The 12,470-nt window shown below is 45.6% G+C and overlaps 1 protein-coding gene across 5 annotated transcripts in view; it reads right to left on the reverse strand.

Moving 5' to 3' along the window:
• STAB1 (stabilin 1) overlaps positions 1-12,470 on the reverse strand; it is a 66,980-nt gene that overhangs the window by 15,181 nt on the left and 39,329 nt on the right. For all 5 annotated transcript variants that reach the window (XM_049826107.1, XM_049826105.1, XM_049826106.1 and 2 more), the window contains 17 exons: positions 12,319-12,414; positions 11,667-11,714; positions 10,666-10,796; positions 10,160-10,271; positions 9,855-9,932; positions 9,371-9,472; positions 8,774-8,881; positions 8,124-8,255; positions 7,803-7,931; positions 6,890-6,946; positions 5,976-6,071; positions 4,681-4,876; positions 4,123-4,218; positions 2,981-3,026; positions 2,295-2,374; positions 1,224-1,349; positions 398-471 (listed from right to left, as the gene is read on the reverse strand). In XM_049826107.1, coding sequence (XP_049682064.1) covers positions 398-471; positions 1,224-1,349; positions 2,295-2,374; positions 2,981-3,026; positions 4,123-4,218; positions 4,681-4,876; positions 5,976-6,071; positions 6,890-6,946; positions 7,803-7,931; positions 8,124-8,255; positions 8,774-8,881; positions 9,371-9,472; positions 9,855-9,932; positions 10,160-10,271; positions 10,666-10,796; positions 11,667-11,714; positions 12,319-12,414 — 1,707 coding nt within the window. The remainder of the gene's footprint in view (positions 1-397; positions 472-1,223; positions 1,350-2,294; positions 2,375-2,980; positions 3,027-4,122; positions 4,219-4,680; positions 4,877-5,975; positions 6,072-6,889; positions 6,947-7,802; positions 7,932-8,123; positions 8,256-8,773; positions 8,882-9,370; positions 9,473-9,854; positions 9,933-10,159; positions 10,272-10,665; positions 10,797-11,666; positions 11,715-12,318; positions 12,415-12,470) is intronic.

Raw genomic sequence — 12,470 nt, forward strand, 5'->3', positions numbered from 1 at the left:
GGGAGAACAGATGCTCTGTCTGAAACCTGGACCCAATAAAGAAAATACACAATGGCTGAGCTGGGTGGAAAGTCTGTGGTATAGCACTCATTGCTATTCATGAATAACCATGCTTGTGTCGACAACAGATATAACCTAAGACTGCATCCAGCCTCTAGCCCACAGCAGGCATCTGCTTTCAAGGAAACAGCAATCTTTTCATGCCCTTCCCAGGCAACTTTTCTATGTGGAAAGTAATAAACATGAGGCAGCGCATTGCAATGGAAAGGATTGTCTCTAAGAAAAGTAATAAACATGAGGCAGCGCATTGCAATGGAAAGGATTGTCTCTAAGAAAATTACACAGCTGTGACAACCTCCATAATAACGTTGCCCTGACATCCATCTTACATACTCACCTTCCTTGGGCCTGTTTTAATGCACTCTGCGTTGGTGTGACAGCCCCCGTTGCTTTCAAGACAGAGATCAATTTCTGCAGCAAAACAATAAGGCCACATTATTGCTGAGGGCTGCTCAAGGCAGCTGGGAATTAGCAACCCAAAGAGGTACTGGGAAAGCAACAGAGAGGACCTTTCCAGCTTGGGAAACATTTTGGTGGAAAAGTGACTTGTGATAGCAAAGGAAAAGGGTACAACTGCAAGTTCTACTGCCACATGTGGGTCTCAGCTGTAATAAATCTGCCCACAGAAAATCCCACGCCTGCCTGGGTGTGCTTTAAAGGGTATGAGAGGACTGGACTCTCCCACAGCTTCATCTTCATTTCGGAGCACCACTGTGGGATACTGCCCTCGCCCTCTGTCTCTGGACCTCTCCGTGACAGGCATCAGGGCAAGAAACCTCTCAGGGGTCTTTTGGTTTGAGACCAAAACACTGGTTTGAGGCCATCCAGCGAGACAGGTGCCAAGGGCAGTGTGCGCTCTCTGCCCAGTTTTGGGTGGCACTGTGCTGGGACAGTGATGACCACGTCACTAAACATGACCTGGGAGAATGCTGGGCACATACCTACAGGTATGTGTGCATACACCGCAACAAAAACCAGAACGACAGTTGAATCAAGATCAACCGGCAATTACTTGCTTTGAAATAATCACTGCATGAACAAAGTGAAAGGACAATTCAGTTATTCAACGCTTTAACTTGAAATTTTAATGCTTTTAGTGTGAAATTCCCCTTTGCATGGATGATGCCTCACCACTATCACCAAAACATGCACTGAGCACTCACCCATGCAGAGCGTCCCATCTCCAGCATAGCCTTCCTTACAAACACAGGTTCTCTCTCCTGGGGACACTTTAGTACACACAGCGTGTATGGAGCAGCCACCATGATCGATAGTGCATGGATCTATTTCTGTGACCCCAAACAAGAGAAGCAGAATCAGCTCAGAGCATCTAGGAAAGATGAACTGTGCAAGAATGATCATCTATCTTAACAAAAAACACAACATCTTATTAAAATCCCTTTGTTTCTCGATGAAACTGTAGGTCCTTTAAAGGCACGGGGCCTCACCCACATCTGAGAAAGGCCAGTCCAAAAGTCATGCTGAGCTTAAGTAACTGCAAATTGGACTAAGAAGTCTTTCCATCACAACATTTGCTCACTGAGGATTAATGATTAGACGAGAAAAAAATATTTTCCTGCATGACGTAAATTATTTTTTTGCACACCACCCCCCCCCCCCCCCCCCCATTTTCAAACAAGGGCAATACTGAAAAGAAACTGTGATGTCTACCAGTATTATGACTATTACGATTTTATCAACTCTGAGTTCTTTTTCTTGTCTGTTTGCTTTTCACATAGACTGCGTTTGTATGTAGCTCTACAGCAGTATCCCAAAATCCTACCTCGTTTTGCCACAACTGCTGCACTGTTTCTACCTGATTTTGGCATGGCCAGCAAATAGGAGGGGCAAAAAATTCTAGGGAATTGAAACACCCAGATTCCAGGGATTCACGGCCAAAATTGTTGTATCTTTGTATCAGAACTAATACAACCCATTCATGTGCATCTCTGTCCACAAACAATAAGAACTGCCCTGCTACACTTGCCTGCCTTTTTATCCCTCTCTTGCAGGCTCTATAAATATCAAGAGCATCCTGTGTAAAGCTCTGGACTGGAAAACATCTCTACCAGAGCATGGCAGAGTTCATGGCGGATGCCTGAGACAAAAAGGATTTGAATGATCTTTCCCCTGGCAACATCATGCCATTTATTTCACAAACAAACCCCTTGTCTTTGCATAGCTTCAACAGGTGTTTGCAAGCCTTGAATCTCGCCCACACTTGCTGCACATACCTGTGCAATGGGTCCCATTCCCTGTGTATCCAGCAGAGCAGAAGCACGTAGGTGGGGAATCTGCAGAACTATTGAGGCAGCTGAAACAAGAAAGGGGTAAAGAATCACTGATGACACCTCCTGATTTACTCAGCCCCTGGGAAACACTATCCAAGTCTGGCATATGCAAGTTAGAGACCACGATGACCACAGGAGGAACATGCCTGAAGTTGCTGTGTATTTCTTTACAGCACAATATTCAAGTCACGCTGGCCAGGGAGCTGGCATCCAGGCACAGGCTTCACACCTCGCACAGTGCACCTTCACCATGCCCATCAGCCTAATTAATTCTTTGGTGGGGGCAGGCGAGGCAGAAAGGGTAATGGGTGTTGTAAATGGGTGGTGGATTTGCTCCATGAATAAGGCCAGACTTGGAGTACCTTGGAGTATCTGCTTTCTCCCATCCACACAAGCAGAAGGAACTTGGAAAGAATTTATGCTCAGACAGACAAAATCCTTGGGGAAACTGGATGCAGCTTAGCACCAAAGAGAGTTCCCAGAATGGAACTGACATTTATGCATCTTTAATGAGTAGGCACCTTCTCCCAGCCCTCTGCGAAGCCCTAAACACAGAATCACCTCTATGTAAAACACATACAAACTCACACGGCTTTCTCAGAATGACCCAGCCCCTTGTCTCTACTTACTTGGCCATTTGATGGCAAGTGTTATTGCATAAGTCAATCTCAATTCCTGCAAGACAAAACACAAACCTGACTTGGCATTTTCAGTTTAGCACTTGATGGGGCCATTTCTGCCATCTAGAGTAAAGGACCCTGCAAACAGCCTCACTGCCACACTTGTGGTGACCTGACTGATGATGGGACACACCAGCAGCTATGCTAACTCTCCTGTCCTACGTGGCAGCAGGAAAATGTCATGAGATTTATGTATTGGCACTTTGCAATGGAGTGAATTCGATGTTCTCTGTCTGAGCTAATGGTTCAATTTGATCCCATCTGCATGGCCTCCACACTGCTAGGAATGAAACAAGGACTAAAACCTTGTTAATCCAGACATACAGGGCCATTTGGCTTTGCCTCTTTCGAAGCAAAAAGATGAACTTTTTCATGCTTTACATTTACACTAGATAGGACAGCTCCACTCATTTTCCATTCCTAAATGCCCCCAAAACATTTGACTTCACTACAAAATCAATCTTTGTGTGCAAACCTTTAATATCCTGAAGTATTTAGAAGCTCAGGTTCCTCCCCACCCCAATGGTAATCATAATCCCAAATCCCAGGAACAAACATCTCCAACATATTACTTTGACATACAATGACAGATTTACTGAGAACTGCAGACCACGGCCTGAGCTCATCTAAATCAATGCATCTGTAAGCAGAAAAAGCAACTCAGCAGACATACTGGGGCCCTTCAGAGGCTTCAAAACAAGCCCTGCCACCTTCTTAGGCAAGTGACAGGAGTCATGGTCAACCCAATCTGGCTGGGAGCTTCCATCTCTCTCTCCCAGGGCAAGGGGCTGTTCCTGAGGTGCCTCAAATCTCAGCAGAGATGGAAGCAGGGGTTATGCTTTTCTCTATATGAATTTCACCCAAATAACTCGAGAGCTCATGTGCTGTTGGGGAAGTCACACCGCATATGCAGCTTATGTACAGGAATGAGCTAGCACAGTCTGATAAGCTTTTGGGGGGATGCAAAGTACATGCGACTGCAGTCACCTTGCTCAGCTAACACAGAATTGCTCTGGCAACTGAAGAGGATCACGTAGATTTCTCTGCCAAAAAGGCAATATTACACCATAGGCCCCTTCACACTCACGTACTTTCTTGGCAGGTAGGGCCCTTCCACCCTGGGAAACACTCGCAGCTCCCGTCCCCTTGCAGTCCGTCGTTACATATGCCGTTGTCGCAGGCACATTCTGCAGGGGAAATACAAACACTCGTCACTGTCAAACCAGCCAGGTCTCACAAGCAGAGTCTTGCTGCCATTTCGCTGGCAGCTCTGTTCCTAATCCAATGCATCAAACTGCCATAAAGAAAAAGTCACAGGAGTATCAGCTCTTGTTCCCTCACTACCGGGCCCAAAAGCCCAGGAATAGACCACCCACCTCTACTTTCTGTAGTTTGGGTAGCAGCAAGATCAACAGCATAGCACAGTCAGTCATGCCTTGGTTTGAGGATGAAAAATGGGGCCACTCTGGCTGACCACAAATGCTCACTCCCACTGTCCTTCTCTCAGTGGCCTGCCAGCTCTTTCCCTGTCTCAGAGGTCTTGGGACATTACTTCCCTCCCACGACCCCTCCCGAGAGCTGAGACGTGGCCACTTTCTCCCCTTGCAAGCAGGATGGTAGCAACAAGCTGCAATAGCCATCAGTGTCACCTGATTTGCAGTCAGCTCCATATCGGCCCACTTCACACATTTCACAGGCGGTGCCGTGGAAACCCTCCAGGCATCGGCACTCTCCACTGCCCTCGATGCCGTCCTGGCATTCCCCGTTCCCAGAGCACCAGTGTCCTGGCTTTCCTGGGCACATATCGCACATGTGTCCGTAGTAGCCAGGGCAGCAGACGGACCTCTGGAGAACAACAAGAACAAGTTGGAGTAAGCCATCTTGTGCAGCACAGACAAGGTACAGCTTTATTGTGGAAGCTACTCTATTCCTTTAACTATGCGATAGCCATAATTTCTGACAACGCATGAAAGGGCCAGATGTGCGCAGGTAGGACAGAGTGAACCCCTTAAAATGGGGTGCTCTGTTGCCCAGAACTTCCCGTAAAGGTCCGCACTGCCTTTGAGCAATGCTGGCCGTTTGGTGAGCAACGCAAATGTTCAGTCCTGTGCCCGCCCAGCCTATCTCCTGCCTGCGTCCCTAGTGTGTCCCACCAGTAAGATACTCTGTTGGTCAGAGAGAGCCTCTGCCACAAGGTGATTTGGTTCAGAAGCCTGATTTAACTGCTTTCACTTCTCTCTGCATCTACCCATGCAGGGAGGAAACCACGATGGGACCAAGTTGGACAGTACAGATGAAGAGAAACATTGTCTAATGAAGGGACGCAGAAGTATCCAGTGAGGTACAATTGCTGACTGAAGCTCTGCATGCAAGTACTGTATGTCCAACTCCCTCTCTCCCTTCTCCTCAATCTCCCATTCCCACTAAACTTTCCAGGGAGATGCTTCAATACCTATAAGAGCTCAAATTCACACAAGTCTTTCTTTTACCATTTCCTCTTCAAATGTTTTCCCCAACCACGCATTTTCACAAAACTGGTAGGGGCCATAATAACTGCGAGACCTTCTGCTCCTCCCTTTGGTTCGGCTCCAATTAGTCATCAGTTATTTGGGAAGGCAAAATACCATCATTCATGCCTCATTTCCTTAGGAAACCAGACTACAAATGTTCAACTCCTTCTCTTCCTCTGCAGGACAAAACCCAAAGCAACAAAACCAAAACAGCAGACCACAATCCATCACTGTGCAGACATTTCCGCGGGTTAGTTTTTTCTCCAGTGCCCTCCATCTCCAGGATGGAGAGCAACTGCCAGACAAGCCCAGTCTCAGCTACACAGTGACAAAAACGCAGCCAGGACCTCAGCACAGGCTGTATTTCCATGGCTGTATTTCTAATACCCATCTTGCTTTTGTCAGAATGAATGCAAGGCAAATGTTTTTCTTACTAGAGAAACTTTTGCACAGGTGAAATGGCAGCCAAGAATTCCCATATCTGCAGAGCGTAATTCACAGCGAGCGAGATTCTTGCTTCCTGGCAATTCCTGCAGATATGATTAACACAGATACAGATAGAAGATATTACAATATTTAGATAAACATTGTACATTTTGGCGCATATGGCAGCATTCTTGCCTAACAGAGGAATAATGCTTTTTATCCTACAGGAACAGCCCTAAAAATTTGGACTATCCAGAGCTGAGACCAATAAGGCATCTCTAGACATGAGGTCACCACACAGAGTCTATTTTGTTACCTGCCAAATCCATGGTATACATGTCAGTATGAATACTGGGAAAAAGCAACTGGAAAATTTTTGGCGTAAAGTAATGAGGCCTAAGAAGCCAGATGTGGCTGCTAGACAATTCATAGCCAGCACACAGATGAAATGTTTAGCCATTTTCCTCTCCGGAAATGTTTGTCACTCACTCACAAACAAGCTGCAGGCCCAACCAGCCCATCCGTGTGAACAAATCAATGGTCCAGGCTGGGAAATTGCTATTGGCACCCCTAAACAGGCTTTTCTTGATAATGTCAAAAGACTAAAAGATGAAAAAAAGACATCACTTCTTCCCTGCTAAGGTGGGAAACTCCTCACACTGCATGCTCTAAAGTTCTCCTGAAATTCAGGCAAAGCCTGGTGCCAGCTCTGTAAGGAGCCTCATGGTTTATGTTTGTGTTTTTCCTGTGTAAGCCTCCCTTGGTTTCTTCTTCCTCTTACAAACCTTGCTAACGAATGAGTCACAGAGGACTCAAGGGCACATTTTTTCAGGTATTGAGATGACATCTGTAGAGCAGTAAAAGAACATCAAAGCAGTATCTGCAAACAGTCTGTGAGATGTCACATGAATGAAAGACTCACCACAAGAACTGATCCAGGAGGACACTTGATCCCCTTCTCACACTTGCCGCATCTTGACTAGGGCACAGAGAACAGGACAAGTCACATGTGTGCCCTCTACCAACGTCACACCAAGACACTAATCTTGATTACAAATGGTGGTGTACAGGCTGCTGGCTGGGACAAAGACAAAGACGTATTTATCTCTGTGGCTCAAAACACCAAAAGATGAAAAATCATGATGCATGATCCTCAGGTCCTGGCTGCTATCAGGTCTTATTCCTGTACTCCAGTGGTGTACACAAGGTCTCACTTCTGCACTCCAGAGACTGTACCACAAAACAAACCAGAAAAGATCACATGCTACACCTTTCCGGAGATTCTAAGCTGGGACAGGGCTTTCTGTAGGCCTGAAGCTCCTTCATGCAAGGCTGCAGATACTTTTTTTCTGATCTGTAACAAAGCAGGCACACCTCAGTCTGACCCTGCAATCTTCAGATTGCCTAGAGCCACAAGATACATGTGGCCTGGACTTTGGCCATGACTCCCAGGCAGACCACAGCATTTCCTAGGAGCCTTGTGGTCATGCCATGCAAGAATTGGGTTGGATTCTCCTTCCACAGCTGAGCATCTGTGAGTCCCTGCACCAGCCTGCCCCACGGCTGGCACTGTGAGGGAGCCCCAGCAAGTGAACTGAACGTGATCTGCACAAGAGCTGCAGATCTGCTGCATTAGAAGCACAGAGTCTGAGGCTAGGAGGTGCCAAGTCTCCAGGATGTCCCATTTCACATGACGCTCATCTGGGGTCAGACCACAAGCTACTGTCTCATCCACGTGGAAGAGACAAGGTAGGTTGTCTCCTATTCATCAGTTTGGTTCAGCAAGTGGAGAAACCCTGTGAAATGGTGGTCAGCTCCTCGGTAATCACCATTACCTTTTGTATGGTGGTGGTATTGGCAGTGCAACGATTCTTCTGTATCTGGAGGACCTGTGAAACCCCAATCAGCATGCCATTCTTTGTCTCAAGAAATTTTCCATCCAAAGGAATATTATTGACAAACTTCTGCAAAGGAGAAGAAAATGGCCGATAGGATAACCTTCAACTCCACTTGCATGGATTGTGTAACAGTTGTCAGACAGTCACAGTAAACTCGTGAGGGTGTGCAAAACAGAAATGGATATATCCAGCCACCAGCCTTAGAAAGAGATAGGTCAAGCCAGATCTTCAAAGGGCAGAACAGTCTTCCTTCCTTACCTGGGTGCTGTTTTGATAAAACATGAGCCAGTAGGAGAGTCCTAACATGCTGTTCTTATGAATTCCACTTCTCAAGTCCGTGGGCAAGAGCTTCTCTCCCAGTACAATGTGGTACTGCACTGTCTCATTGTCCTAAATAATACACAAAACCACCAAATGTTAGGACTCTCTTGACTTCCTAGACTACAATTCAGTCGGACATATGGCATAAGAAGAGTTCCTAAGCATCTGTAATGGCTAATTAAGCCCACAGAGCCTACTACTAACTCCCTATCACAGATGACTGACCACACTTGATGACCCTGTTACTGGATGAAGCCATAAATGCTTTTGGAACCTTTCGAAAGGTCAAAAATTGCCACAAATATGCCACAGCCAGCCAGGAAGGGCAACATGTCATGCCATCTATCCACACACAAATCTACTCAGAAATTTGCATCTGGAGTCCAAATACTGTTTTCGGATCCCATTGCAACACCCCAGGAAAACATCTCATTTCTCTCTGCCGCATTTCTCCCAGCTTTTAGCATCAGATATGCTTCTCCTCTCCATGCTCAAATCCACTGAACTCAAGTTTATGATCTGACAGTGTACATGCCCCTGCACTTACCACAATACATATTCAAGCTGAAAGGAAGTAGTGAGCTTACCAACTGTGTCACATTGGAAGCATGGCAGTACTCCTCGATGGAATTATTTCCAGGAACAAAAACTGTGTATTTTTCAGAGGACTCGAGTTTTCCAATGAGCTGGTATTGCTAAAAATGTCCAAGCACTAACATTAGCTATTACAGTTGTACTTACTAAAAACCAGACCACACATGAAATCAATTACAAGAGCGCTAGAAGAAATGCTTGAAAATGGGATATACAACTTCTATTCAGTCACACACATCTAATTGCTTGCTCCTTCTCCTGGGCTGACATAAGTGCAGCTTCTCAGTTATGAACAAGTCTTCCTTGTCCTCTAGGTTTCTCTGCCCTGTGCAAGCATGACAGCGCCTGCAGTAGACAGGTTGTCCTCCACTGTAATAACATGCCAATGGTATAGAGGTCCAACTAAGTATATAACTCTCTGGCTGCTCAAAAGAGCTTTCCAAGAAGATCCCCCATGAATGGTAGGAAACAGGTGATCTCCCTTGTCTCACCAGGCAGTCCAAATTTTGGTCCCCCAGTACAAGGTAAGGTGGGCATTTGCTCAAAACACAGTTCTGACAACCACAACAGTGCTCACCTCAGCTGCTTACCTGTAGCAACTCCTTGAATATGCTGAATGAGGCAACTGTCTCAAGCTGTTTCTGCAGACCTGGAGGACTTGGTGGGATATCTCCTGAAGGCAGCAACAAAACCTGTGGGAAAAAGTGAGTTCATAAGCAAGGTTGGGCAAGGGGCTCTGGGGGAAATCACACTAGACTCCTGCCCTGCTTGCAAGAAAGGCAGTTAGAAAAGGCCTCATTTTACACAATTCTGCAATAGCCTTAACTCTTCTTCTGTCAGCCAAGAGAAGAGGAACTCGCCTCCCGCTTGTCCTGGAGACAAATATTTTAAACATTAAACACTGCTGCACAGGAAACATCTGTCAGGACCTTGTGATAACCAAATATATTCTTGACATTATATCCCTTCCTAACTGTCCAGACATGTATTCCTCCTTGGCCCAATTACAGATGCTGCAACACAAACCTGCTGCTACAACTGCAGCATTTCTCAGTATCACACGTACTGACATACCTTACTGAGGACATGAATAATGCCGTTGCTGGCAGGGATGTCACTGACGACTATACTCGCATTCTGGATGGTTAATACCTGCAAAAGCATCAGAGGGAGAAGCAAAAGGTTTAGAAATTGCCAAGCAAATTCAAAACAAGTATCTTGTTTGTTCAAGGTTGCACATGATTGATCTGAGTACAATTTTTGAAAGATGTCTGAGTTTGAGGGCATCAGTGTCCCATCCAGGCTTCCCACTGGATACAGCAGCTCTTGAGCAGTTTAATTTGGTACTTGTACGTATGCGTTATGTAAAAAACCCTTACGCCGCTCCTGGTGTTTATCTGCCATCTGGTCTGTGGGTTGAGGGTGGGCAGTTCTGGCTTGTCATATTTTTTGAGCTTTTCAGAAGTGAAGACACCTTCAATAAAGTGGGCCCTGAAGGGAACAAAGGCAAGTAAAGAAAAGATTAGGCACTATTTGTAATAACAGGGAGATAAGACCATACCACCCAACATTCACGTCTCTCACATGAAGTAGTTAAGCATAGGGAGAAAATGATAGAGGGAGTTACTTGTCCTGATGCCATCTGCATCTACATGACAGGGAAAATCTCCCTCTGCATATACATGAAAAATAAACCCACTTCCCATGGCCTGTGGTCTGTTACATTTTAAATGCCTACTAAACTCTTTGCCTGCTAGATATTTAATCTTGCTTCTAGATTTATCTCAAGATAACTCTTTATTGGTCTTGTACAAGCAGAAATCCAGTTCACAGCTTTGTTATTGTTGTTTGGCAGAGTAAAGCAAAGGCAGGAGTCTCCTCATACCTGACTAAAAATGGCAGCATGTAGGGGGTCAACCAGAAATCTTTCTCAGTCTTGCTCAAGTTTTTGATAGCTGCCTCTGATGGCACCAGCACAGTGACATTGGTTCCTGCTGGGATGCTGAAGAGAGATTTCTGTTGTCCAAAGCACAAAAATGAACACATAAGACATGCCACAGCCACATCTATACCACAAAATATAACCAACAGCCATCCCACTCTTGCAGTCGCATAAGGGATGTGTAGAAAGACAGCATACGCTCAGCAGCACAGCAGGCCTCCTGGGCATGGCAGGTAAGTGCTGTTGGCAGTCAACGAATGCTGCAGGTGGTTTAGCCAAAACAGCTAACATCCATTTGCCAAGGGAAAACCTACTGCTTTAAGCCCTCCTTCTGTACTTCAATTAATCTTCAAACCCATCCAGTCATACCAATAAGTCCTTTCTGAACCCTCAACATCAGTTTTAGGGGAGAGACCAAGATTATTCCTAGCACATACAATGTATGCAGCAGGACAGGTAAGCTAAAGCTCAATTAGATGCCCTATGTCATAGCATGCTTCCACAGACTTGCTGCAAGTCTGCAGAGTGTCTCTGTTACTGCCACACCAGAGACAGGGAAGCAGTAACAAGAAAAGGAACAAACATACAGTCTAACTTCTCAAAGCATGCTCTTCTGAAAAATAGCTATTATAAAGCTGCCCCTTTTTCTTTCCCTTCTGTGCTATTTTATGATGGCCAGGAGTTACAGATGATACAACCATGAAAATTAAGTGTAACACTGCCCCAGCTTCCTCTGGTGCTAGAAACACAATCAAAACCCTCACTCTATCACAAACTCCGGAGCTTTTCTACACACTTGCTCTGTAATGATTTATCTTTTGCTGTTGTTTTGTTTTTCTCTAATGAAAAAGATAAATGGAGTTGCTCTTTCTGTAGCAGCAGTGTTTGCAGAGACGTCACTTCTACCGAACTTACCCGTGCGGGCATCCCATGGCTGTTCTTACCTTAAGCCAGTCATAGAAGCCTGCGAAGTGGGAATTCCTGGCCAGCTCCTTCCAAATAGAAACAACAGAAGGGTTACCCGGGCTGAGCACTGGCATTGCAGGGCTGGGGGACTCAGGGTGGGGGAAAGGAGCCCTTTGCAATATCAAATCTGGCAATAATGACTTAGACACTCCTCTCTCACCTTACAACCATTACAGGCACTGTGTATCATGGGGAGGGATGGGGACTCCTAAAACCACTCCAGCCATTAAAAAAAAATGTATTCTTAAATAAACAAACTCTTTTCAATTCATCTGCAACTGCTCATGTTTACCAGGGACAGGGATTGAATCCACAATGGCCTTTGATATTTCTAATGACAGAAAATGGGCCTAGCAGCCGTGACCTGGAAAAGTTTTGAAACAACAAAAAAACCAGATCACTTATTGCACAGGACAGACAGGGGTGAAGCAGCTTAGAAATTATGGTTTCACGAACATGTTGACCTTGGCACCAGTTCTGTCTCTGTGGCCTTGGGCAGACACATGTGCTGTGCTCTCAGGCTGGTACTGGGAGAAGGAGTAAACTCAGGTAACAGAGAAAACGAACGTAAGAGCAGAACCATTTCTCTCCAATCTCAAGAAGACCTCAGACATTTATTTTTTTACTCACTTTTAGAATGTCCCCATAGCATGTCATGCCATCCCCCATGTAGCCTTGAGGGCAAGCGCAGGATCTCTCTCCTCCTCCAAGGGGTACACATGTAGCCTGAAAATACAAAGAAAGAAGAAATTAGAGAGCAAAACCAGGTTATGCAGTGTTGT

The sequence above is a fragment of the Accipiter gentilis genome, chromosome 23 (assembly GCF_929443795.1).
Source record: "Accipiter gentilis chromosome 23, bAccGen1.1, whole genome shotgun sequence".
Lineage (NCBI taxonomy): Eukaryota > Metazoa > Chordata > Aves > Accipitriformes > Accipitridae > Astur > Astur gentilis.